The 24,835-nt window shown below is 41.2% G+C and overlaps 1 protein-coding gene across 8 annotated transcripts in view; it reads left to right on the forward strand.

The window, feature by feature from the left end:
- Nucleotides 1-24,835, forward strand: part of DGKD (diacylglycerol kinase delta) — a 76,758-nt gene extending 51,923 nt beyond the window's left edge. For 5 of the 8 annotated variants that reach the window (XM_082223787.1, XM_082223788.1, XM_082223793.1 and 2 more), the window contains 20 exons: nt 1,870-2,009; nt 2,676-2,763; nt 3,203-3,297; nt 3,390-3,489; nt 3,619-3,892; nt 6,001-6,162; nt 7,227-7,355; nt 9,177-9,273; nt 10,380-10,490; nt 10,919-11,015; nt 12,027-12,134; nt 12,737-12,850; nt 13,806-13,940; nt 14,540-14,691; nt 14,808-14,919; nt 15,050-15,142; nt 16,272-16,391; nt 16,655-16,772; nt 19,819-19,949; nt 21,579-24,835. In XM_082223787.1, the coding sequence (XP_082079913.1) occupies nt 1,870-2,009; nt 2,676-2,763; nt 3,203-3,297; nt 3,390-3,489; nt 3,619-3,892; nt 6,001-6,162; nt 7,227-7,355; nt 9,177-9,273; nt 10,380-10,490; nt 10,919-11,015; nt 12,027-12,134; nt 12,737-12,850; nt 13,806-13,940; nt 14,540-14,691; nt 14,808-14,919; nt 15,050-15,142; nt 16,272-16,391; nt 16,655-16,772; nt 19,819-19,949; nt 21,579-21,668 (2,466 nt within the window). In that variant the 3' untranslated portion in view covers nt 21,669-24,835. The remainder of the gene's footprint in view (nt 1-1,869; nt 2,010-2,675; nt 2,764-3,202; nt 3,298-3,389; nt 3,490-3,618; nt 3,893-6,000; nt 6,163-7,226; nt 7,356-9,176; nt 9,274-10,379; nt 10,491-10,918; nt 11,016-12,026; nt 12,135-12,736; nt 12,851-13,805; nt 13,941-14,539; nt 14,692-14,807; nt 14,920-15,049; nt 15,143-16,271; nt 16,392-16,654; nt 16,773-19,818; nt 19,950-21,578) is intronic. The other 3 variants (XM_082223789.1, XM_082223790.1, XM_082223791.1) reach the window with 3 other exon arrangements.

Genomic DNA, 24,835 nt, shown 5'->3' on the forward strand with positions numbered 1-24,835 from the left:
CATTCATGTGTAGATGTTCACCATGCGTAACTTTCAGCTTTCACTATGCCGCTGCAGTCTTCCAACCCTTTATTCCAATTCACAGTTTCATGGCACAAACCATGTAGAGTAGCCTCTGTGCAGGCAGTTTTGAAGTTATCGTTGGGCTGATACTTGATCATATAAATCATGCCTAGTTCTTGAAATAGCTATTTGCTTGGAATGGAAGTATTGCCTTTATGATAACAAATAATTCTTGTTTCAAAATGGCAATAGCACCACTTTGTGGTTAACTGAAATACTGATCTTTAACAAAGCCTTCAACTATTGTTCAATGTCAAGGATGTAATTGAACTCTGTTTCTCACACTTTAACTTTTTAGAAACAGATTTCTTATCAGCTATTTTTGACTGTTGCCAGCCCTACATTGCATTCTTCTTGTTGTTATTGTTGTAAACTCCAGCAGTGGGTCTCCATATTTTTTTTAAAAGACCTGTAGATGTTGAAAGGCAAGATTTGAAGAAAAAGTAAATTTTAAATAATTGCTTTGAATAGGAATAAGCCACCATTCCTTGTAATGGAAAGCTGGGGAAATATATATATATATTTTTAATGGGTAGGAATTCTTAAATAAGGATCTGGGGTGTGGCGACGCCAATCTGCAAAAAATAAAACAACAAAATAATTTGAAAATGGTGAAACAATATGGGTGAAATATTAACGACATAGTTTCTTTTTAACTGGACTCTTTCCTGGGGCTGGGTGTTCCTGGGGCTGGGTGTTATGCGGATGATACCCAGCTCTACCTCTCTTTTAAATCAGAACCAGTGAAGGCGGTGAAGGTCCTGTGTGAGTGTCTGGAGGCAGTTGGAGGATGGATGGCGGTTAACAGATTGAGGTTGAATCCTGACAAGACAGAATTACTCTTTTTGGGGGACAAGAGGCGGGCAGGTGTGGAGGATTCCCTGGTCCTGAATGGGGTAACTGTGCCCCTGAAGGACCAGGTGCGCAGCCTGGGAGTCATTTTGGACTCACAGCTGTCCATGGAGGCACAGGTCAAATCTGTATCCAGGGCAGCTGTTTACCAGCTCCATCTGGTATGTAGGCTGAGACCCTATCTGCCTGCGGACTGTCTCGCCAGAGTGGTGCATGCTCTGGTTATCTCCCGCTTGGACTACTGCAATGCACTCTACGTGGGGCTACCTTTGAAGGTGACTCGGAAACTACAACTAATCCAGAATGCGGCAGCTAGACTGGTGACTGGGAGCGGCCGCCGAGACCATATAACACCGGTCTTGAAAGACCTGCATTGGCTCCCAGTACGTTTCCGAGCACAATTCAAAGTGTTGGTGCTGACCTTTAAAGCCCTAAACGGCCTCGGTCCAGTATACCTGAAGGAGCATCTCCACCCCCATCGTTCTGCCTGGACGCTGAGGTCCAGCGCCGAGGGCCTTCTGGCGGTTCCCTCATTGCGAGAAGCAAAGCTACAGGGAACCAGGCAGAGGGCCTTCTCGGTAGTGGCGCCCGCCCTGTGGAACGCCCTTCCAGCAGATGTCAAAGCGATAAACAACTACCTGACATTCAGGAGACATCTTAAGGCAGCCCTGTTCAGGGAAGTTTTTAACGTGTGATATTTTATTGTATTTCTGGTTTTTATGGAAGCCGCCCAGAGTGGCTGGGGAGGCCCAGCCAGATGGGCGGGGTATAAATAATAATAAATTATTATTATTATTATTATTATTATTATTATTATTATTATTATTCCTGTGTAATTTTCTCACATCGTCTTTACTATAAGAAATCAGCTAGAAAACATTCAGTGGTCAGAGTTGGTGTGGGCAGTGAATCCCTTTGGGCTAGTCTTATTTTTATTCTCCCCTTCCTATGTAGTGCCAGTTGGGAGTGTTGCCCTTGGGCACAGGCAATGATCTTGCCCGTGTGCTAGGCTGGGGATCTGCTTGTGATGATGACACTCAACTTCCTCAGATACTGGAAAAGCTGGAAAGGGCCAGTACCAAAATGCTTGACAGGTAGGTGCTGTTCTATGATTCTGCTCCTGTTCCCTAACACAGTGATAGTCAGAATCACCAAATGTGCACATGGAAGTCCCTTGCACTTCTGGAGCTTTAGTGCTAGATATGGCCCAAAGTCTGAAGTTTTAGTCAGTGGGTCTGTTTTACTCTGCCCTGAGTCTGTTTAATGGGTTGTGGGTGTCTAACGAGCTGTGTGCTAAAGCAGTGGAAAAGAGGAAGGCATCTCTGAAAGATTTTTGTATGGCATTCTTTTAACAGCAGCTGTTTTCTGTATCAGTCAATATAGTAATAACTATGCTGAATAGTTCCTCCTATGTATCCCAGGATTCCCTAATTTTAGAAGGAGTTGCTTTTACAGGAACGTTGCTCTCCTTCCTTCCCAATAGTTTAAAAGTATTTTTGTGAGTTTGAAGAGATGAGATTTGTCTCTGTGTGAAGGCATCCTGCTGGCCCTGCCTCATTGCACATGTTGCACCTGAACAAAAAAAAAAGTCAAAAGGATCAATTTCCTTTGTTCATTTTTAATACAGAGATGTAAGAAGGGAAAGTGTGTTCCTTCTAGAATCATCTGCCTTAAGCATCCACTTCCTGTTGCTTCTTCATAAACAACGTGTGCCCTTTTAAGGGTATCTAATTAATGCTGTGATGTCTCTTTTTCAATAGGTGGAGCATTATGGTGTATGAAACAAAACTTCCTAGACAAGCATCTGCTTCTACAGTCACTGAAGATTTCAGTGAAGATTCTGAGGTAGTTGTATACATTGGGGGGACCATGAAAATTAACTAAGAAAAGTTAATGATAGCAGAGCAAAACACCTATGAGATAGATACATGGGGAAATAGCTCTAAGGGGAGGCATGGCTTCTATACTCAGATATGTAGAAAGGACTCAGAGAGACTAAAAACTAAAGCATTCTCCAGATTAAAAAATATTTTTAATTGTTTTCATAGCTCAAACAAATGTTAAGTTTTACTGCAATCATTTCCCTTGTCTGATGCCACAGTGAAGTGAATACCAAGTTGCTTGACTTTTTTTGCATGTTTTGTGAGTGCTCACTGTAGAGTAAACTGAAATCATGGCTACACCTTTATGGGGAGCCAAGAATACAGCATGTACTGCTCCATGTTGACCCTGTAATGTGCAAGTCCAGATGAGGTGATAACAATTATCCATTTCTGACTATGACAAGGTGCAGCAGATTCTCTTCTATGAAGATTCTGTGGCTGCTCATTTATCCAAAATCTTGACATCCGACCAACACTCAGTGGTCATTTCATCAGCCAAGTAAGTACTCCAGAGAAAGGTGGTATAAAGAAGTCTGCTATATTATGCGTGTTGGGGAAATAATTATTGCTTATCTGTTCTATTTCACTTAGGGTGCTCTGTGAGACTGTGAAGGATTTTGTGGCTCGAGTAGGGAAAGCCTACGAGAAAGCACCAGAAAGCTCTGAGGAGTCAGAAGTCATGGCCAGAAAGGTATTTGGGGGGAAAGGAAATTCAAATCTCTCTCACTCCCTCTCTCTCCAACACACACACACACACACACACACACACACACACACACTTTATACAATTTCTATAAAACTTTATGCTTTCTACTTGCAGTGCTCTGTTTTGAAAGAGAAGCTTGACTCCCTTCTGAAAACACTGAATGAAGAATCTCAAGCTTTGTCATCTTTGCTAAACCCGCCTCCTACCATAGCAGAAGAGACAGAAGAGGGCGATGGTTCAGGCAGCGCTTGTGATTCTTCTAGTGAGCGTTCAGTAGGCTCCTCTTGCACTGCCCGTCCTCAGATATTTCGTCCACGTGAGCAATTGATGTTGAGAGCCAACAGTCTGAAAAAAGCTATTCGTCAGATTATAGAGCATGCAGAAAAAGGTAAGAACTAGAAAATCCTGAGTGCGCCTCAAGTGCTATATGAAAGGAAATATGCTACTGTATTATCAAGACATACAAGAATTGAGATTCAACTTCTGCATTTTTAAATAGGCTGTATAATTCCTTCAAAAGTCAGAAATGAATTCTGTAGACTATGTATGGTTTTCACCATGAAGCTGCCATTTTTTCTGATGTCAGAAGTAAGAAAAACACTTATCAGATCACCCTTTTCAAACATGTTAACTGACTGACCATGTTCACCTGTCATGCTAAGTCATAAACAAGCACTCTGTTCAAATTGGGAGTAACAAACCAAGAGTTTATTGTAACATGTGAATCAGTGCTTATGGTTTTTCCTTTCTTTCAGTTGTGCATACATACATGCATAATTTTATTTGTATGCTGGCTTTCTGTAGCTAAAACCATGCTCTGTGGTTTTTTGGGGTCTATTTTATTTTACTCTATTCTACATATTTGGAGTATGTGTTTTATGTGCTTCCTATTTTGTTCCCTTTTGTTTTGTGATGGTCATTGACCTTAACAATAAATATTTGAAAACTAAGGAACTGTATTTCTAAGCTTGGCTTAGGACCAGGTTCACATGACTTTTTCTGTCATCACACAGAGGTTAAATAAGCAGAATAAATCCTTTTGTTCCTTTAGTGTCCTTTATTTGTTTTCCACTTTTTAGTATCATTTGTTTGGTTACCAAATGCTTCTTGCAAATAAAGGCAGGTCTTCTGGAAATGGCTTTGGTCACATGAGAAATATATCCTTGGAAGTTGCACCTTTTTCCATATTGGTAGAACCATTTTAATTTTGATTAGAAAGGCTCCTATCTCCTGCAAGTGTTCCTTATCTTCATTCTTGAACATAGATGCAGTTTGTGGGCAGGAACTACAGTGCGAAATGTGCAAGTCAGCTGAATTACTCTAAAGTAATATTTTATAATGGTATAATGGAACCTCAGTTGTCAAATGCTTCAGAAGCCAAACACTGACTACCCGGAAGTGAATGCTTCCGTTTTCGAACGGACCTCAGAAGTTGAACGGCTTCAGAGGCGCATTTCTCCATTTTTTAAAAGGAAATTGCTGACCGGCAATTGTGCCTCGGTTGTCAAATGTTTCAGAAGTCGAATGGTCTTATGGAACGGATTGTGTTCAACAACCGAAGTTCCACTGTAGTTACAGTGGTAATTTGACTTCTGTTATTTATAAACAATACTGAAGTTACATTGTGACATTGAAGTTGAGTGGATCATGATGCACTTTCATCAGAACATGGGTTACAGATGTATGTATGAATGCTTTGCTGTGTAAATTTTATATCCAAATTGGTTATCTATGTTGAGAAAAGATATGTGAATAGGAAGAATTTTAATACTTGTTCATGGGTCTTTCCTAAAGAAGCTATGTTTATAACCGCTCTCTACAAATATACCTTGACAGCTCCACTTAGCATTTTATGGTGTGCCTAGACTGTCAGCAATTCTCCAGTGTTGTCCCTGACAGTTAGTAGATTGTAATCCAAGTGCTTTACTGAAACATGGTATGTTCTGAACTGTCTAAAGTTCTTTTGGTTCTTTTTGTTGTTTTTTTTATAACAAAAAAATAAGATGAGCAGTGGCCTGTGTGTTTTACAGAATCTGGGAAAGCCATTTGATGAAGGTTCTAGGATGAAAATGTACAGTGGTGCCTCGCAAGATGAAAAGAATCCGTTCTGTGATTCTCTTCGTCTAGCGGTTTTTTCGTCTTGCGAAGCAAGCCCATTGAAGGATTAGCGCTATTAGCGGCTTTTAGCGGCTTATCTGCTGATCGGATCAGCTGATAAGCGGCTTAGCGGCTTAGAAAAAGGGGGGGGGAACCAGCAGGAACTCGCAAGACATTGTCGTCTTGCGAAGCAAGCCCATAGGAAATTCGTTTTGCGAAGCACCTCCAAAACGGAAAACTCTTTCGTCTAGCGAGTTTTCCGTCTTGCGAGGCATTCGTCTTGCGGGGCACCACTGTAATAGTGTTGCTGTCTTCCACTTACCCAGTTCCCTCCCTCAGTGCAGTGTGATATAAGTACCAAGCAAGTCTGTCTGACTCTGTTACTGCTTTACTGTTTAGCTGTCGATGAACAGAACGCTCAAACCCAAGAACAGGAGAGCTTCCTCTTGGGTCTCTCTACCGCTGAAGAGGGAAAGGACTTAAGGAATGAAAATAAAATCTCCTTACAGTCTTCACACACTGGCAACTATGGATTTCCAAAAGGGAGGAGCCATCGGAAAGGTAAAAACCTAGTTAACCTTTGTTGAAGGCAGCATCTTTATATGTGTCTTTCTGGCGTCGCCTTGGAATTTGTAATATTTCCATAGCCCTGGGTCTGAGATCTTGTTCCAAGTGTTACACCATCCCTTATCAGTTGGATAGTGAGATAAGCAAATAATGACATACAGCTTTAAATTCTCAGTTTTTATGCTGTTTTAGCAATAGATCACCTCAGCCTAGAGTTCCTGAACCACCTTGTAGTTGTTATTATGACCTTAGGTATAGGGCTAGGAGCTAAGCTATTAGGATCCAGAATTTGCAGTACATTGTTTAGTAGCAGCTGTTAATAAGCTCAGCTGTGTTTCTCCCCGAAATACTATTGACTCACTTTATTCTGAATAACCATAAATAATTTTAAAATGCATTGGTCAGTAGGGCAAAGGAAGCTACAGAAGTTAGAAAAAGCTTCTTTTCAAAAGCATCACAAAGTCTGTGGAATTCTAAATATTTATAACAAACTTAAGTAATTAATAGTTCTTTCATAAGTCCCTTTGTTTCATTAAAAGCATAACTTAGTATAGTTTCCAAAAGAACCCATTATTTAGTTTTTAAAAGAAGCTTGTCCTCAATTCCATATACTTACAGATCTCCTTGGACTTTCAGATATTTTAATTATGACAACAATCTCTTTGATTGAATATACAGTATTTTAATATTGGCTTCAACATCATGATGGGTCTTTCTTGGAACACTTTCAGTGTTGGGTAGAATATGTTAGAAAATAACAGAAGGGCACAGGAAATCATGGCAGAGAGAACTGCATAGTATTTGTTAGTTTAAGTTTATTTTATATTTTGAACTGGGAGCACTTCAGAACATCTTTATTCCAGCTAAGGCTTGTTCTTTGGTTACAATATAAAAACCTTTAAAGAATCTGCCCAGATTAAGAGTACCTAGCTGAAAATGTTGGTTTTCATAGCACAATTTGTAACTAACAAATAGTATGGCCCACTACACCTAAGTTTTCTCTGTTCATCGTTTCATAGCATTCTAATGGTACCTGTGATTTTTGTTGTATTTTGTAGTTATCAAGTCTCCTTGTGAAAGATTAATAAGTAAAGGAACTTTATCAGTGGGAAGCTCTGCCTCTCTTCCTCCCCAGGCAGGAAATCGGGATAATCTGCCAATGCTGAATGCAAAGATCATCTACCCCAGTGAGTGCAACAACACTCTTCCTGTCTAGCTAAACCAGAGATGACCTCTTCTGCCACTGAGGACATAACATGGTTTTTCTGTAATCCATTACTGATAAATCAGCTTCTTCTACCACCCCAGAAAGGCAGGGAACACAGCCAACCTTTGGGTCCTAGACTAGGTTAGCTGACTCTGCTCCCAGTTTGTTCCCTGTCTTGCCCAGTACAGCACCTCTCTCTCTCTATTATTATTTTATTTATATTTTCATTATGTATTAAATGTATATACCGCCCTTCGTCCAAGGATCACAGGGCAGTTTACAGTATAAAAACACAAAAATACATAATGTGATAACAAACAAACAGTTATCCCCCCTTTTGTTTAAAAGACCATAGATCGTTTTATTATCCAGAGGCCTGGGAATGTTTTCACCTGGTGCCTAAAGATATGTAATGAAGGCACCAGGTGAGCCTCCCTGGGGACAGCATTCCACAAATGGGGAGCCACTGCAGAAAAGGCCTGTTCTTGTGTTTCCACCTTCCAGACCTCTTGCGGCGGGGGCACACAAATAAGTTCCTTTATATTTTTTCCTTTTCTCTCAAACTTAACCCCTGCTCCTTTAATATCTGTCTTCTCTGTTAGCTTGAGATATTTTTTCTGTATTGTCTCCTTTTATCTACAACTAGAAAGGGGGCATGTATGGTAAAGCTAAAGCCCATCTGTGAGAACAAGTATGGAATTAGGGTATACTGCTTAAAACTTACAAATTTTCAAAATCTTACTCCTAAGATGAACTGATCATTAGGAAAGCTAATTGTTGTTCAGAGAAAAAAAAAGTAAACAAGGTTTTGAACAAGAGCTATGCTATACGAACAATGAGGTCTGTTATTCAGTATTTAGAGGCACATGTCAATAACTGCAGGATAGAAGCAATATTTACAAGCTCTGCTTTATAGTGGCCCATTTTACTTACATCTCTGTTTGGGACCACATTCGTGCACTTCCATATAAATTCTGAGGATTTTCCTTATAGGAGTTGGGAAGCTGAGTGGGTTCCACTTCAGAACAAAATTTTGAGCATATTTTTCCTAGCTTTCTAACCAAACTAGACATAAGTTTAAATTTGTGTTTGCATTTAATGTGCATTTAAAAATGTGGATGGCTACTGAAGAGGGAAGGTGGCTGATAAATGTGGGTTGCAGCATACAAGGATTTTATGTCATTCGGGGGTTAACCCTTTCGTCCCTTCTGTGGTCTTGAAGAAAATTTTTCATTTGAAGTTGCTATATGTATTGGAAGGAAATCTACCATTGGCACCAGCAGAGGATTTGCCTCCCATTGCAGCATGAAAATTATTTTTGTTGGGACCACAGTTGGAGAAGAAAGGGTTAAACTCCCCCTTCTCCATGTACTGCCCAATAATTATCAGCTGCTGCCAATCTAAATTTTCTAAAAATATGCATGTTAAATATAAAAAACATACGTATTTAATATCACATCTAGGTTGATATCATTAAATCAAAATATATGGTAGAGAAAGTTCTGTTTTTTCTCAGGCACACATAAATTGTTCATAGAAATTAGAAAACATCTTTGCTTGAATCTGCTTCTGTGTAGGGTTTAAGGACTAAGGCTGGAGTTGCTCATAGGTCTAAATTCCTGTTTTTTCCTCATTGTTCAGCAACAGTGAAAGTGTGAGATAATGTTTCATGCTCCAGAAGTGACATCCTGTTGATTTTGGAGGTAAAATAGATCCTGTTTTGCCAATTGAAAATATGCTGTGTCCTGTGTGTTTCATAAGCTCCTTGCAGCTTCCTGTGAGTTTTGTATTCTGTTGACAGATATCCGTGCTGGGGCATCTGGTTCTCTACCTGGAGGTTCTGTCATCAGTCGGTTGTTGATCAATGCAGACCCGTTTAACTCTGAGCCAGAAAATCTGTGAGTATTCAAATAAGAGTGAAGGGAATTGAATTCCCTTTGCCACTGTATTACTGAGGAATAAATCATTTTAACAGCAAGTGGAACATTTTTCTTACAGTGTAGACAAGGCAAGACAGTCTCTACGAAGCTTGTCTAGTATTTTGATTTTGCAGAAAGTGGTAACACTGAAAGCAGCCCTGTTTTTTAAAAGAGATGACTTCACTTACTAACATGCTTATCTGAATTCTAGTAAAGTCTCCCGCCATCATGATGGCTGGTCTCATATTAAACATTACATGTGGGTTCGGTTCCAGTCCCCGACAAGCATACACAAAACTGCCTATAATAGGGGGCACCCTGGAGAGTCCTTGTGGCTCATGAGGAGACCCACCCCAGAGCCTCTTCGGTCTCCAAGGTGGGTCTCCTCACAAGCTGGAGGGACAGCAGGGCTTTGTGGAGCTGCTCAGCCTCACCGCCTAGCAGCTGATGTGAGGGATAGCACAGCAACAGTTGCCACTTCCCTGCATGTCAGTTGAGGATGCCCTGTTGCCCCTCTGGCTTGTGCGGAGACCCTCCCCAGAGCCCAAAGAGGGCACCTTCTTCACAAATAGAAGACACAAACTAGAGCGCATGTATATGAGGAGTTGCCTGTAATATGTTTCAGTGTTTTTTAAGTGACAGAAATTTCTAGTTGGGATGAGAAAGCTGGCTATGTTCTTCTGGCTGAGAGGTTTCTAAAACATTTCCTAGAATCATAGACCCTGAGGATCATCTAGTTCCCCGCCTGCAATGTAGGAATATGCAGCTGTCCCATACGGGGATCAAACCTGCAACCTTGGTATTATCAGCACCACACTCTAACCAACTGAGCTATCCAGTTATTTTTGTACCCAAGAAGGAAATGGAAAGGAATTTTATTTTGCTTCTCTTTGTTTTAGGTTCTTGAGTCATTTGTTATTGAAATAGGAGACATAATCCAGAGGCCCCCTCTGACAGGCTTTATTCCTAGTGCACGGGTGGACAGCTCATTCATATACAGTGGCCATATTGGGCACAGGGGCATATGGAGAATGCTGAAATATCCCACCACTTTACATCAAAGGTGTCTCTCTTGCTCTTTATAGTGATTGTTACGTAGAGAAATGTGTGATGAATAACTATTTTGGAATCGGACTGGATGCAAAGATCTCTTTGGACTTCAACAACAAGCGTGACGAGCATCCAGAAAAGTGCAGGTAATCAATCATTTGTGGAGCTGTTTTATACATTTTAAAAACCTGTATCCTGTTGTGTCAACTACAGTTATAAATCTCCTTCACATTTCATCAAGCTACTTGACTGTGTCAATGCACCATTCAATGGTAGCATTTAACTAAAAAGAAATTTCAGCATACTGGGTAATTTGTTTCTTCATCTTCTTCATAACAAGCAGGCTTTGATAGGAATTGGATGCAGCACTTCTTTTATTTCACAACTGCTTTGGCTTATATACCACATTTTTTGCTCCTTTAATACTTCTTGCTGTAGGATAGTGGATAAAATATTTCAGTGTCTGGCTTTTGTTTTCTTTCAGGCAGCGAGGTTTCATCTGAACATCATAGTATAAATTACAGTGCAATCTGTGGTCCATTGCACCACTTGATTCTTTGCTTTCCATTTTCAGAAGTCGTACGAAGAACATGATGTGGTACGGAGTTCTTGGAACAAAGGAGCTGCTACACAGAACTTACAAAAACTTAGAACAAAAAGTTTTGCTAGAGGTAATGAGTAGCCCTTAACCCCCTTGGTTTATGCAAACATGAAATTATTTGTTTGCTATCATGCACCATTAGCCTAACCTGTATGATTCATGCTTCCCTGCTTCCCAGCCCTAGAGCTTAGCTCCTGAGTTATGAGTTATTACAGGATTTGTCTGCTAGCACAGCAACTTCACTGTTCTCTTACTAGTCTGAGCTGCTTTAATTAAATAATTGAATGGGTGTTATTTAGCCTCTTGTTGATTGGTTGTTTAACTTGCCCTGATACTTCATCAGCTGGGGCTCCCTGTTGCTTGTGAACTCTTCCCAGCTGTGTACCCACACACCCAAACCCCCATACTGCAATTAGGTTTTAAAAATCCTTTCTATTCGCTACAATAGAAGGTTTCTTTCAAGTTTAATTGTAATGGTGGAGGAACTGTTTTGACAGTGGTGGTCACAGCTGAGGAGGGGAGAATTAATTATCCCTTTCCAGTTGTGAACCCCAGATCACCCTACCCCAACTGCAGTTGGGTCTGAAATACGTCTTCTGTTGACTGCAATCAAAAATGGGTTTTTAAGTCTAATTGTTGCAGGTGGAAGGTTGTTCTTGAATAATACAGCTGGGAATGGAGGGAATAACCACCCCCAGATGCAATTTCTAACAATATTCCCCCTTGCTATTAAGCTTTAAAAAGCTTCCAAATGCTCTAAATAAATACATGCTTTTTCAAGTCTAATTGCTGGGGGGGGCAGGGGTGGTATGTGTGGGCATGTGCACTTTGTGTGTGTATATACCTATGCATTAAGGGAGGTTTGACCACACCCACTTTTGTCTAAGCAACAGAAGCCATGCAGCCCTTGGAAGGTTGGCCAAGAGAAAACGAGGTCCTGTGTCTGTAAGAGGTTTCTCACCCTGAGATAAACTCTGATTAATTGCTAATCTCTTAAGCACTTTTAAAGGCTAGTAACCTACTGATCCTTGAAACCTGTGGAATCTTACATACTACAAACAATTTTATTTATATCCTGCAGTGTGATGGACGTCCAATTCCTTTGCCCAGTCTTCAGGGAATTGCCGTACTCAACATTCCCAGCTATGCAGGAGGCACCAACTTCTGGGGGGGCACAAAGGAAGATGATGTGAGTACTTTAATTTTTTTGCAAATGAAGGTGTCATTCACCTTCCATTTATTCTTCTTTGTACCAAAAACCTTCAGATGAAACACTCATAGCTAGATGGTTTTAGATACATGTTTGTTTTAATATGAGCGCCACATTGTAATCTTATCTATGGTGATGGGCTAAGATTGCACAAATGTTGTTTTTCTCCTGAGGAATTGGTTGCACGATTTTGCCCTATATGAATATGCAGTAATTCAGTGTGTGGAACATCCACAGATGTCATCAGAGTTGGGGCAGATGATCCTGGGATATACAAGCACACTCTCACTTGCCTCCACAAGATGAGTCAGATTGAGGGGAATATATTCACCAGTCCAGCCAAAGGTCTCCTGGTTTTTAATGCTGATATGTTCGTTGTACTCCACTATTATTATTCTCCACCAGGCAGCAACACTACTTGATTTATTACTATACTAGCAGCAACTAGGATGGGGTGTGGGAAGAGAGGGATATCAGGAGGACATATAGCTGTATCTTGCCCTGACATTAGTGAGAAGCAAAGGAGGCCACTATAACTGAAGGTCAAGCTGGATTAGTTTCTCTTTCTTTGTTTCTCTTAGACATTTACAGCTCCTTCTTTCGATGACAAGATCCTGGAAGTGGTAGCAGTGTTTGGTAGTATGCAAATGGCTGTCTCACGTGTGATTAACCTACAGCATCACCGAATTGCCCAGGTATCTGTTGGGAGCTGGAGTCAGGCATAGGTCAGCAATAAAACACCCAGTGTCAGTGAAGTTAGCTCTTTATTCAAAGAAAGCAAAAGAGTGCAGGCTTGGTGATCACAGCAACTCTTCCCAGTAGGTCTTGCCCCAAAGAGGGAGTTGTGAGGACTGAAGGTCCCAGTCTTTCCACCGCTCCTTAAGACTCTTCCTCCCTTGGGTCTTTCCAAAGAAATCTCAGGCTCCTTCATCTATTCTCTCATTGCTCCACTCTCTTCATTCCTCTATGTGTTCTGGGAGACCAGAGGGGAGGGGAGCTGGTCGCAGCAGGAGAGAGAAACTCCCTGGATTCTTCAGCAGCCTGCCTCATCTGTCTCCTGGCCCTCCGCCTCTCCCGCCTCTGATTCTGGACTGATCTGCCCAAGCCTCTTCCTGCACACTAAACCCTGTTGCCTTTTCAGCTTCTGACACCTCCTCCTCCTAGTCTGCCCCTTCTTCTCCCTCTGACCACTCATTGTTGTCCCACCACCAATCCCCTGGCTCTGAACCTTCTTCCTTGGGTTTCCTTTTGGGTTCCCCTGCTGGTGCATCTAGCCAGTCCGTGCTGCTTACTATTCAGCTTGTGGTCCACAAGAGATTTTGCATATTACCTGTTTTTCTTTGAGAGAACCAAAGAGTTGTTGCCTGTTTTATAAAGCCTATAGCCTATAGCTCTGCATTCAGTGGTTGATATAAGGTTCAAGGCTAATAAAGGCAGTGATCAACAGCATACAGCATAGACTGGTTTCTCAATATTGCACTGAGCTGGGTAGAACTTACAAATTAAATTTCTCTTCTAGCAGCACCAGAGGAAACAAGCTGGGGAAACTGTTAGTTACTGTGGGACATAGGGGAGATACTTGGGCTGCTGTAAACAAAACATGACATGCTGTATGATTTAGGATACGTTTAACACAAGGATTTTTCATAGTGCCGGACAGTGAAGATAGCAATCTTGGGAGATGAAGGAGTTCCTGTGCAAGTTGATGGAGAGGCCTGGATCCAACCTCCAGGATATATTTGGATTGTTCATAAAAACAGGGCACAGACACTAACCAGAGATAGGGTAAGAGGAACCTTATTATACATTGAGAGATGAACCTGCCAAGCAAAAGAGAAATCTGAGCTCCTTCACTCCAAGGCTGATGTGGAATATCGTCAGTCCTGGACTCTGTGGTTGGGAGGGCTGCTCTTGTCATCCTGCCAGTGGGCTTAGCCTGCTGTGTGATACTGAGGGAGAGGACCCTGATTGTGCGATTCCCTTCCCATGAAAGTGTAGATGGAAACAGTTTTGCTATGTTCTCACTTGGTAATGGAAGCTTATCTGTTCTCCCAGGCCTTTAAGGGAAATTAGTGGATGCTGTCTAATATTTTAGGATTTTCCTGTAGTATTTTATTAATGATTGGTTTTAAGCATTGCATATTATTGTTCTTGAATGTGATATATTTGTGCTGAATGGAATAAGTTATTTTAGAAACTACCCTGAGATCACTACATGTGATGAAGGTTGGTCTAAAAATCTGGTAAATAAAATCATGATAGATTTTACAGAGATGGGGGGAAATGTTTCTGTGCATGCAGAAAGTATAATATAAAGATATCAGTTTCTCCTAAATAATCACGAATGGCATGGAATAGTGATAGCCTCCCTTCCTTTTTTCCAGGCATTTGAGAGCACCCTAAAGTCCTGGGAAGACAAACAAAAATGTGAGCTGCCCCGCCCTGCTTCTTTCTCCCTGCATCCAGAGATTATATCTGAAGAAGAGTCCACCCAGATCAATCAGTTTTGCCAAGCAGCGGGCACTCTGATTCACAGGTGAGGCCATTTTCTTTTCTTCTCAGGTTCATCTAGAGGTGGTGGTGCCAGAATGAGACAACAGTCCAGAAAGTTTATGCTGTTGCTTTCTTCACCTCTCCCCTTCCCACCCACAGCATTCGGGAAATAGCTCAGTCGTACCAGGACATGGAACAAGAACTTGCTCATGCAGTCAATGCTAGCTCCAAGTCTATGGACAAAGTATATGCCAAGTCCAAGTCTACAGAGGTATGGGCGGGTTTCTCTTTGCCTGAACCCAACTTGTTCCTGTAGCTTGGGCTCTGTGACTATTTTATTTAGTTTTATATTGGTTTGGAGTTTCAGACTTCCAGTCCTTACGCTTATTGTCTTTCCACAGGGCCTGAGCTGCAACCTTGTTGTAGAGATGGCGAATAATATTAAAGCCCTGCATAATGAAACAGAACTGCTCCTGGCTGGCAAAATGGCCCTGGTAAGGGATAAATGTTAGGAAAGGTGTTTGTTAGTTATTTCTGTTACTTTTTTGCCCTTGCTGAGAACATAATTCTCCCTGTTTTTTCAAGTCCACAGCTAGGCACTCACACAGTTGACAGTGCCTTTACCTCCCTCATCCAGTCCCTAAAGATTGTTGTTTCCTATTTCTGCAATTTAGCAACATTAGATCCATAGTTTTATCTTCCATGATGCAGCCAGCACATGCTAGAGCTCTTTAGAAGAATAGATACCAATATATTCTAGAAATATAATTCCATTTGTCAGAAGAAAAATAACAGCAGTCATTTAGAATAATAGTTTGCCTGGATATTCAATAAACAAAAATGTGTTTCATTGCTAACCCTTTTGGGCCATGGGCACGTTTGAAAACCATAGAAACTGTACACACCACACACACATTGGAACAACATGTATTCCTCCCATTGCCAGAAGTTAGGTTCAATGGGTGTGTATTCTGCAAAATGTAGTGTAGTGGAGGAGTGATCTTCTTGGACAGTGCAGCTGAGAAGTCCAGAGTTAACCTTTCCTCCACTCCAATCTCCAGGAAGATCACACACCCTGCAGCAACAAAAGAAAGCTTCTTCCAAGCCTAATTGTGGCAGAAGTGTCTTTTGTCCAGAAGAAGGGATGACAGCTGGGGAAGGGAAAGTCAAACCCAGCTGCTGCAGCACCCCTCCACCCAGCAAAATAACATCTCCATTGTAATTGGGCTTGACAAAGTAGAAGGGTGTTGTTTTTTTAAAGCCAAATTACAGCACGAGGACGTGTGTTAACATTTGGACAATCATATCTTGGCTAAGATGTGAATAAGGCTTTTGCCTGTGCACAGAGCTCCTTCAGTCCTTCCTTCACACAAGATGCAATTAAAGTATAGTTCCTTGTTTCGTTTAAACCAGGAAACTATAGTTACCAACTTTTGAACAAGCCTGATCTTGAAGTTGGTATAAAATCCTGGCTATTTGAATCTGGTAACCATATTTTCCCTTGTTTAGACAAAATAGGAAATTACAGTTAATTAGGGACTCTCTGGTTGTCTTGATAGTGGTTAGATCTCCATTAATCTGTGCAGCTCTTAGGTGCGCTTGTGTGCTTTATTTCTGATGCAGCAGTTGGATCCCCCACAGAAGGAGCAGCTCCTAGCAGCGCTGGCAGAAATGGACTTTCATATGAGGAAGCTAGCAGACATTCCTTGGCTGTGGCAGCTAATGGAACCCAGTGATGAAGAGGTAACATCAGATGAGGAGGGTAGACCTATTGGGAGCCTTTCGTTGTGATTTGTTACTGGGATAGCACAGGAATGTGAGAGTAATCGGCTTGGTGCCTTCCTCTTTCAAAGCATCCTGAGCTAATCTGAATAAGATTAATATAACTAAATTGAATTAAACTTAATTAGTTGAGATGGCAATTTTTCACTTCTCTCCTAAAGAAATCTTACTCATACACATTCCTTATCATGAAATATCTATGTTGTTATTCTCCCGCCCTGCAGAACCAAATGCTGGATTATTCTAAACGCAGCCGGAGCGGCAAATTTCGTCTGGTGACAAAGTTTAAGAAGGAGAAGAACAATAAGAATAAAGAAACTCGTAGCAGCTTGGGATTGCCGGGTACCGCCAGTCTGTGTATTTCCTCTTTGCCCTTCTTCACACATGTAGCCATATGTGCACCTGCACATCTGCGCCCCCACTAAATGCAAAAACCCTTCTCTTCTGCCTCTCTCTGAACACTCCCTACTTCTCCTCCCACACTCTTTTGTGTTTGACCCTTTCATTTATTTTATCAGGTATCTATTCCCATAGGAGTATTTTCCCCTTAGCAAAAATAACACACTTGCTGGGTTCTCTCCTAGAAGATGTACAGCACTAAAATAACTGAGAACATCCTTCAAAGAGACCTTCAGTGACTTTCAAAGGCAATTCATTCAAGGATTTGTAGTTTTAGATAGCAAAAGGACTGTGGAGCCCAAGTCCGCATAACTCCAGATCTCCCACTGCTAATACTCACTGATTTAGTTAATGATTTTCTCTCATTGATTCACTCTCAGTCTTCAATCAAGTCCTCATGTCTCAATGTCTGGGAATTCTGCATCATCACTGGTGCATCCCTAGCTTTAATCCTTATCGATTAGTATGATTAAAAATAGCCCCTTGAAATCAATAATTCAAATGGTATCAGAATACTTCCTTTCCAGCTGGGTTAGTTGATTTGTTGACTTATATTCTTTCTTATGAAAACATTCTGGCTTTTACATCTGTAAATTCTGTTGGTTCCATGGTGCTAATAGTACCATCCTCTCTCCCATTAATTTTGTGGCATATCTGTATTCTCTCACTTTCCTCTGGACTTTAAGGTTCTATTTGCCCTTCTCTTATTTCGAGGCTAGTGGAGAGGCTGTGTGTGATCATGACAAAACTTCTTTCCCTTTAGAGGAACAAAAAGGCATTGCCACTGTGCCTATAAGGGACGCAAATGAGTTTTCTAACCAAGAATATGTGCAACAAGACTTATTGCCTTGAAAAGAAGTGACAAAAGTATCAGGGTTTCTATTTCCTTTATTCATGGGCATGGCATTAGGGAACAGATGGATTGGGTTCTGACTGTTGTATCCTGTCTTAATAAGGTGTGTGTGTGTGTGTGTGTGTGTGTGTGTGTGTGTGTGTGTGTGTGAATGATCCCTTTCCCCATGCATGCAGTCCCTTCTCTTCTCCCTTCACAGCACACCAGAATAATATACCCAAGTCTCCAGTTGACTGTAGCTTCTAATTAGGAAGCATCTGTTCTAACCAGGAAACTATAGCTACCATCTCTGGAACAAGCCAGGATCTGAACCATAGATTGAAATTGGTTTAAGATCCTGGCTTGTTCAAAAGCTGGTAGCCATAGTTTCCCTGTTCAGTTTCCACATTTAATTCATGTATGCTACAAAGGAAGGGGAAGGGGCTATATTCATGGACAAAAGACTTTTTCTTATCCCAGCTTGTTAAGCTAAAATAGAATAACCCAAGCACAGCCACTATGGCGCAGGATGATTGGATAAAGGTAAACTTTTTAAATAAAGTTAGTTTACAGAAAAGCCGAGTAACAGGATATATATGATAACCGTGTGCAATATTTGATTATATATGATGTGCAGAAAGTGGATTCTAGAACTAAGGGTCACCTGAGTGTTGAAAAATTCAGGACAAACAAAAGGAAGTACTTCTTCACATAGCACAACTATGGAGAGCACTCCCACATAATGTACTGTAGACATCAACTTTAAAAGAGGATTAGACAAATTCATGGAGGATGCCTCTGAATACCTGTCTCTAGGGACCACAAGTGTGGAGAGTGCTATTGCCCTCAGGTCCTGCTTGCAGGCTTCCCATTCATTTGCCCTTGTGAAAACAGGGTGCTGGACCAGATGGACCTTTGACTTGGTCCAGCAGGGCTTTTCTTACTTTCTTGAGTCTAGTTCTGCTCCGCTTCTCCATATCTTATACTATAATTTGAGGTTTTTCTCCATTTGGGCATTGCGTTCCATGCAGGTTAGGGGAGGAAGGCAGGGAAGAAGTTGCATAAGCCTGAAACCAGGTTCTGTTTTCACTGTGCATAGAAAATCCAGGGTGTATGTTTTTGTATCAATTTGAACAGACCCAAAGGTGCAGTGCGCACATTTTTAAAGATGGGATTTCGCACTATTTCTGTGAATGTCCAGATTTGTCTTGTGGCAAACTGATATTCACCTTAACTGAATTACTTGATAGTTTAGTGCACATTCACACATTTTATCCTGTTAAGTTGCTGGTCAGACTGTATGGCAAGCGTCTATTCAGGCATACAACAACAACAACAACAACAATAATAATAATAATAATAATAATAATAATAATAATAATAAAATAAATAATTTATTTGTACCCCGCCCATCTGGCTGGATTTCCCCAGCCACTCTGGGTGACTTCCAACAAAGATGAAAGATACACTAAAATGTCACATATTAAAAACTTCCCTGAACAGGGCTGCCTTCAGATGTCTTCTGAATGTCAGGTAGATGTTTATCGCTTTGACATCTGATGGGAGGGCGTTCCACAGGGCAGGTGCCACTACCGAGAAGGCCCTCTGCCTGGTTCCCTGTAACATGGCCTCTTGCAGTGAGGGAACCGCCAGAAGGCCCTCGGAGCTGGACCTCAGTGTCCGGGCAGAACAATGGGGGAGGAGACGCTCCTTCAGATATACTGGACCGAGGCCGTTTAGGGCTTTAAAGGTCAGCACCAACACTTTGAATTGTGCTCGGAAACGTACTGGGAGCCAATGTAGGTCTTTCAAGACCGGTGTTATATGGTCTCGGCGGCCACTCCCAGTCACGAGTCTAGCTGCCGCATTCTGGATTAGTTGTAGTATAGTATGCTACTATCAGTAGCATAAAATCAGTCCTAGGTAAAAACAGCTTCCACTACATCCAGCCTCCATTTAAAACCACGTCTTGGCTTGTAATCTGGCTTCCTTTCTTGCTCTGCAATTGTTGAATCACTTGTCATTCCTTCTACTGTGAGGTTTAGTATTGTTTCCCCTTCTCTTTTTGATCTGCTTCGGTGTTTGCTGGTGATCACCTTTTTCTCTCCTCTGGGCTTTTGGGTATTCAACACACTCCTGCTTTTCCATCTCTGACAGTTCACCTCTGGGGAACGGAGGAGGTTGCGGCCTGGCTTGAGCACCTCAGTCTTTGTGAGTATAAGGATATCTTCATCCGGCATGACGTCCGGGGCTCTGAGCTCCTGCATCTTGAACGGAGAGACCTCAAGGTACTTCATGAGCGACTTACCAAGAATAGCCATCTGCATTTGCATGGCCGTCTGTGCTGACTGTGCTTGGAGCTGGTCTGCGTACTCTCCGTTCTAGGTGGCTTTAGACAGAGTAACAAGAGTATTTTACAGCTGTGGGCTAGCAGGGTCAGATCAGACAGGAAAACTCTTTGTCCAGAACCCAAGCCTTTTAAAATCCACAAACCAAGCCTTCTCAAGTTGTAGACAAGGCCTGCAGTTAATCATTGAATTATATGATTTGAACTTCTGAATACTGTTACTTGAAAGATATCAATATTCTGGCCTTCTTTCATAAATCTTCAAATACAGTTTTGAGTGAACTTGAGGAAATACATGGCATTGGAGCCAGCAGTGTCTGCACTGGTGCAAACTATGGCCAGTGTATAGTTAAACTATGGAACCCACTCCCCCAGGAGGCAGTGGTGGCCACCAATTTAGATGGCTTTAAGAAAGGATTAGAGATATTCATGGAGCATAAGGCTGTCAATAGCTACTAGGCACAATGGTCATGTTCCACCCACTGTCAGAAGGAGTGTGCCTCTGAATACAGTTGCTGTGAATCACAGGTGAACAGAGTGCTATTGTGCTCAGAGCCTGCTTGACCGCTCTGTTTGACGAAGCATCTGTTTGACCACTGTGAGAGCAGGATGCTGGACTAGACGGGCCATTGGCTCCTCTTATGTAGAACAGTTTCAGATTGGAGGCATGCAGAGTTCAACCGAACCTGCATAAGCAGCAGGATCCACACAGCAGCCCAGCACAACTGCTAATGTGATTTATTGTTCCAGGATCTGGGTGGTTTCAGGAATTGTGTGGACCATATGCCCTGCAGTATCAAAGTATCTTTTCAAACTTTGCTTCCACTGCTTATGATCAAGCAGTGGCAGCAAAAACTGCAGACACAACTTTAGGCGATACAACACTGGTTCCAACGAAGCATTCTCTGCTAAGCTTTATCTAGCATTGGGGAAATGCTGTTTCTGCTAGAGGAGATTAACGTGATGCCCTTCTGATGTGGAAGTAGAACTGTCTAATGGAAGATGTGTGTAATTACAAACTGTATATTGTATCTGTCATGTGTCTCTGGTACAGGAGAAACTGTATTTTAAAATACATTTTTTGATTTGCGGTTGTATTCAGTGTGGCTCTAAGGCTACAGTTCTGTCAGCGCAAGGATTTTTCCTTGTACAATGGACTGTTGTCCCCCCCAACATTCTGGAGCATATCCAGCAGTGGTGTGGGGGTGTGGCGTAGTCCCGTTGCAGTAGTGGTCATCCTTGCGCTGACTGGACTGTTTAGTTGACTACTGCCCTGTGTTTTTGGTTGTGCTGGATTTATTTCTAAGATTTGTGCAAATCATCAAAGCTAGTAACTGAGTTTTGCATCTATGAATGTCTGTGTAGTCTGGATGATTTTTGCTGCTTCGAGCTTATTCCATAATTATTTGCTACAGTGTCAAGCTCTATGACCTTACTGCTTCATGTTTGAGGTACTACATTTGTCATGTTGTCGTTTATCTCGAATTCCATTTTTAGTATTCAGCTGTGTAGTGTTCTGCTCTTGACTAGCTCTTTGTGGGCTAAGATTATTATTCGCATTCTTTTTCAGGACCTAGGAGTGACCAAAGTGGGCCATATGAAGAGGATATTACATGGGATCAAGGAACTGAGCAGGAATATTCCTGCCAGCGAGGCTTAACTTCTGTTTTCAGAGCCTGTATCTACCATTCCCCCTGATGTCTGCACAACTGACACCTCACAGAGCAGATTTGATCAGAATCGTCTCAAGGGATCAGCCAAACGCTAGCAGTGTTCAGAGCTCATATCCAACTTCTCTTGGTGCTACCATTCTGATGTGGGGTATACCACAATCCACTCAAGTGGTACCTTGTATTCAAAGCCAGTGTTACTTTGTCCTTAACAACCACCTCCTCAACACCTTTACTCAGGCCTGGGCACACTCACTGCATGCTAGACTTCATTCAGCCAACCCCAGTATACTAGCCCGTGGACCAAAAACTTTTTGTGGACCGTCACAGAAGCAAATGTTACCCTATGATCTAAGGATTGTGCCAGATATTAAGAGCTATGAAAGCACTTGTGCATGCAAGATGATAAAAATCAGCTGTTGAGAAGATTGTAAGCTAACTGTTTGGGACAACCTCAAATTAGGAAGATTCTTTTTCAGTCTGTGCTCGTTCAGTGGTGCCAGATATAGTGGCGTGATATATCAGTGCAGAGTCTTTTTTTTCCCCCCTTTCCAAGGATATAAGTTATCCTTAAACAAAAACATTCTCAGTTTCCTGTGTTCCTGCTCTGTAATGCTTGTGGATGCCAAAGGAGTGGGATTGCATGTTGTTCTGGCTTAAAACATCAAGTGCCTAGAAATACTGAACAATCTCAGAAGTACATCCAACATGGGAGAATATACTAATTCCTTATGACATTGCTTTGACTCTGATTCTACTAAGTTTTTAAAACATATAATAGGATTCTCACTTCTGGAAACAATGAAGGAAGTTTCTGTGCATAGATTTAGGCAGGGTAAAATAATGTGTTTTTTTCATCACTGTTTCCCAGACTTTGCAAAGTCAGTGTATCGTTGCTTAAGATATACAGCACATAGCATTTTCTCTGTTTTAAGAGAACCACTGCCAAATTCTGATGTAGATCCACTGAATTTTACAGATTTCCCCCTTATGTGGTTATTTTATCATTCCATCAAGTCTTGCTTCTTTTGGGCCATTTCTTTTACAGTACAGGAGAACACTGACTATAGCTTTCTATAAAGAAGACAAACTTGTAATACGATTTACAGAGGAAATCTTGAACCTGGGTTCTACATCTCTGGCTCTGTTCCATTACCACAGTTTTGCAGATACAGTTTGCCTTAATGGTGTAGATTACTCTCCCTGTACTGAATCTGGAGGATTGTAAATTGCAAGACACACAGGTATTCACTCACCAAAAAACTCAGTCTCCCAGTGCTTTCATTTTCTATTATGCTAATGTAGGTGTGCATTTGCCACCATCAAACAGAAGATAGTAAAAATTATTCCTGCACTTTATTAATGGTGATAACCACGTGGAAGCCTCTTTCATTTCCTGGTGAACTTCTCAGGGAGCAAAACCATCATATGATAACTTGGGAGAAAGATGCAGCAAAACAAATGGATATTTTCTATTCTTTTGTTGTGGATGAACTACAGTGCTTGTGTCTGTGCTTCTCCTAGAAATCTCATGTAGAAGCAAAGATGCTCTCGTTATTAGCTCCTGAGTAGATAAATGGCTTAAGAGGACCAGCTTGGCTATAGTCCCTTGACTCGGATGCAGTCTGTATTGGAGCCAAGTGTCATCACCCTTTGATAAGAGCTATATTTGCAAGGAGTTCTGGATTGCATCATTGCAGTGCTCTCAAGGAATTAACTTTCTGCACTTGTATTGCCCCTTCAGCACATGCATTTCTTTGTGAGGATCACTTGACATTTTGGGTCTAAGGGTCAGGAACTTCCAAGACACATTCTAACTCTATATTAATTGCAACTGGAAATATGGTGGTCTCTTTGTGCAAAACAGGAGTCCTGGATCCCAGACATTTTATAAAAATGTCAGTGCATCAGGTTGGCAAAATTAGTAACTACCAAAAGTTGTGCCTCTGGTATCTAGAGAGATTGTATTTATTGAAAGATGTGTCTGCTAGCTAAGCAAATGCTATGAAAAGATTATGGAAGAAAGGCACACTGTTCACAATGGCATGGCAAGCTCGACATCTCACCTGTGAGAATTCAGAATTTCCAATATATAGTTTATGATTCTGTAAACGATGACACTTGAGGCGTAAGGTGACCCTACTATCTGGTCATCAGACATTTTACATCTTTGAAATATTTTGAGTTGGAAACAAGGCATGGAGGAAAAATACGAAACTTAGGGTGTTTAATGCCTGTTTTGCTTGGCGCTACACTGGAATTATACCTGCTAGTGTTTTGTATTGGGTCCATTAAATTTCATTAAGCGTGTATTGAATATATGTAAAAGAATTTATCCAAGAAAGTGCTAATCCTGAACTCTGTTGGAAAAAAGGGATTGTATCTTATTAGCATGGCTCAGTATGTTTTTTTTTAAGCTGACATTACTTTTTAGTGCCCAAAATATCCATCTTTAGCTCAGTGCAGCTATTAAACACTAGACTTATGTCCAGTACAATCCTATGCATATTTACTTCAGAAATAAGCCCTGCTCAGTCGGATGGTTCTTTCAAGTAAATGTGCATAGGATGATTGTAGCCAAAGTTATTTATTCTGTTTAATCAGTGGGATATATTCACATTTTCAGTCTATGGACACTCAAGAAATATTAATTCCACTAGATTTTGCATCTCTGATAGGAACTGTAAAGAGGCACTTAGTGCCAGTATCTCTTGAAAAGAAAAGCTCTGACCACCTATATCATATTAAAATTGTTGGTTTTTTTAGTATTATTTAAAGGTGAATATAGTATGTGTGGTAAATTAAATACTGTTTACACAAAACTCCTTGTATCTTAACAGATATTTGTGATGTAAAAAAAAAGAAGAAAAGAAAGAAAAATGTTTTTATAAGTCATTTGATGTCTGTATTGTTGTCCACTGATGACTGTTCCCTCAGGGGTGTTGTAACCATTCCGGTGATCTGTCAAAAGCATAGAGAGGCATTTCAATCCTGTACAGTCTTGGGAAGAAGGTTTCGTGCCTTAAGAATAGAATGTGCTATTTATTATTTTAATTTATACAGTGATTACCATGGAGACACCTCTTGTATGTACATATTTTGCAGCTGATTGTTGTAAATATATTGTTCTTGTATATAAAGAAAATCCTGTTTCTGA

Source organism: Podarcis vaucheri (genome assembly GCF_965113315.1).
Source record: "Podarcis vaucheri genome assembly, chromosome: 5".
NCBI lineage: Eukaryota > Metazoa > Chordata > Lepidosauria > Squamata > Lacertidae > Podarcis > Podarcis vaucheri.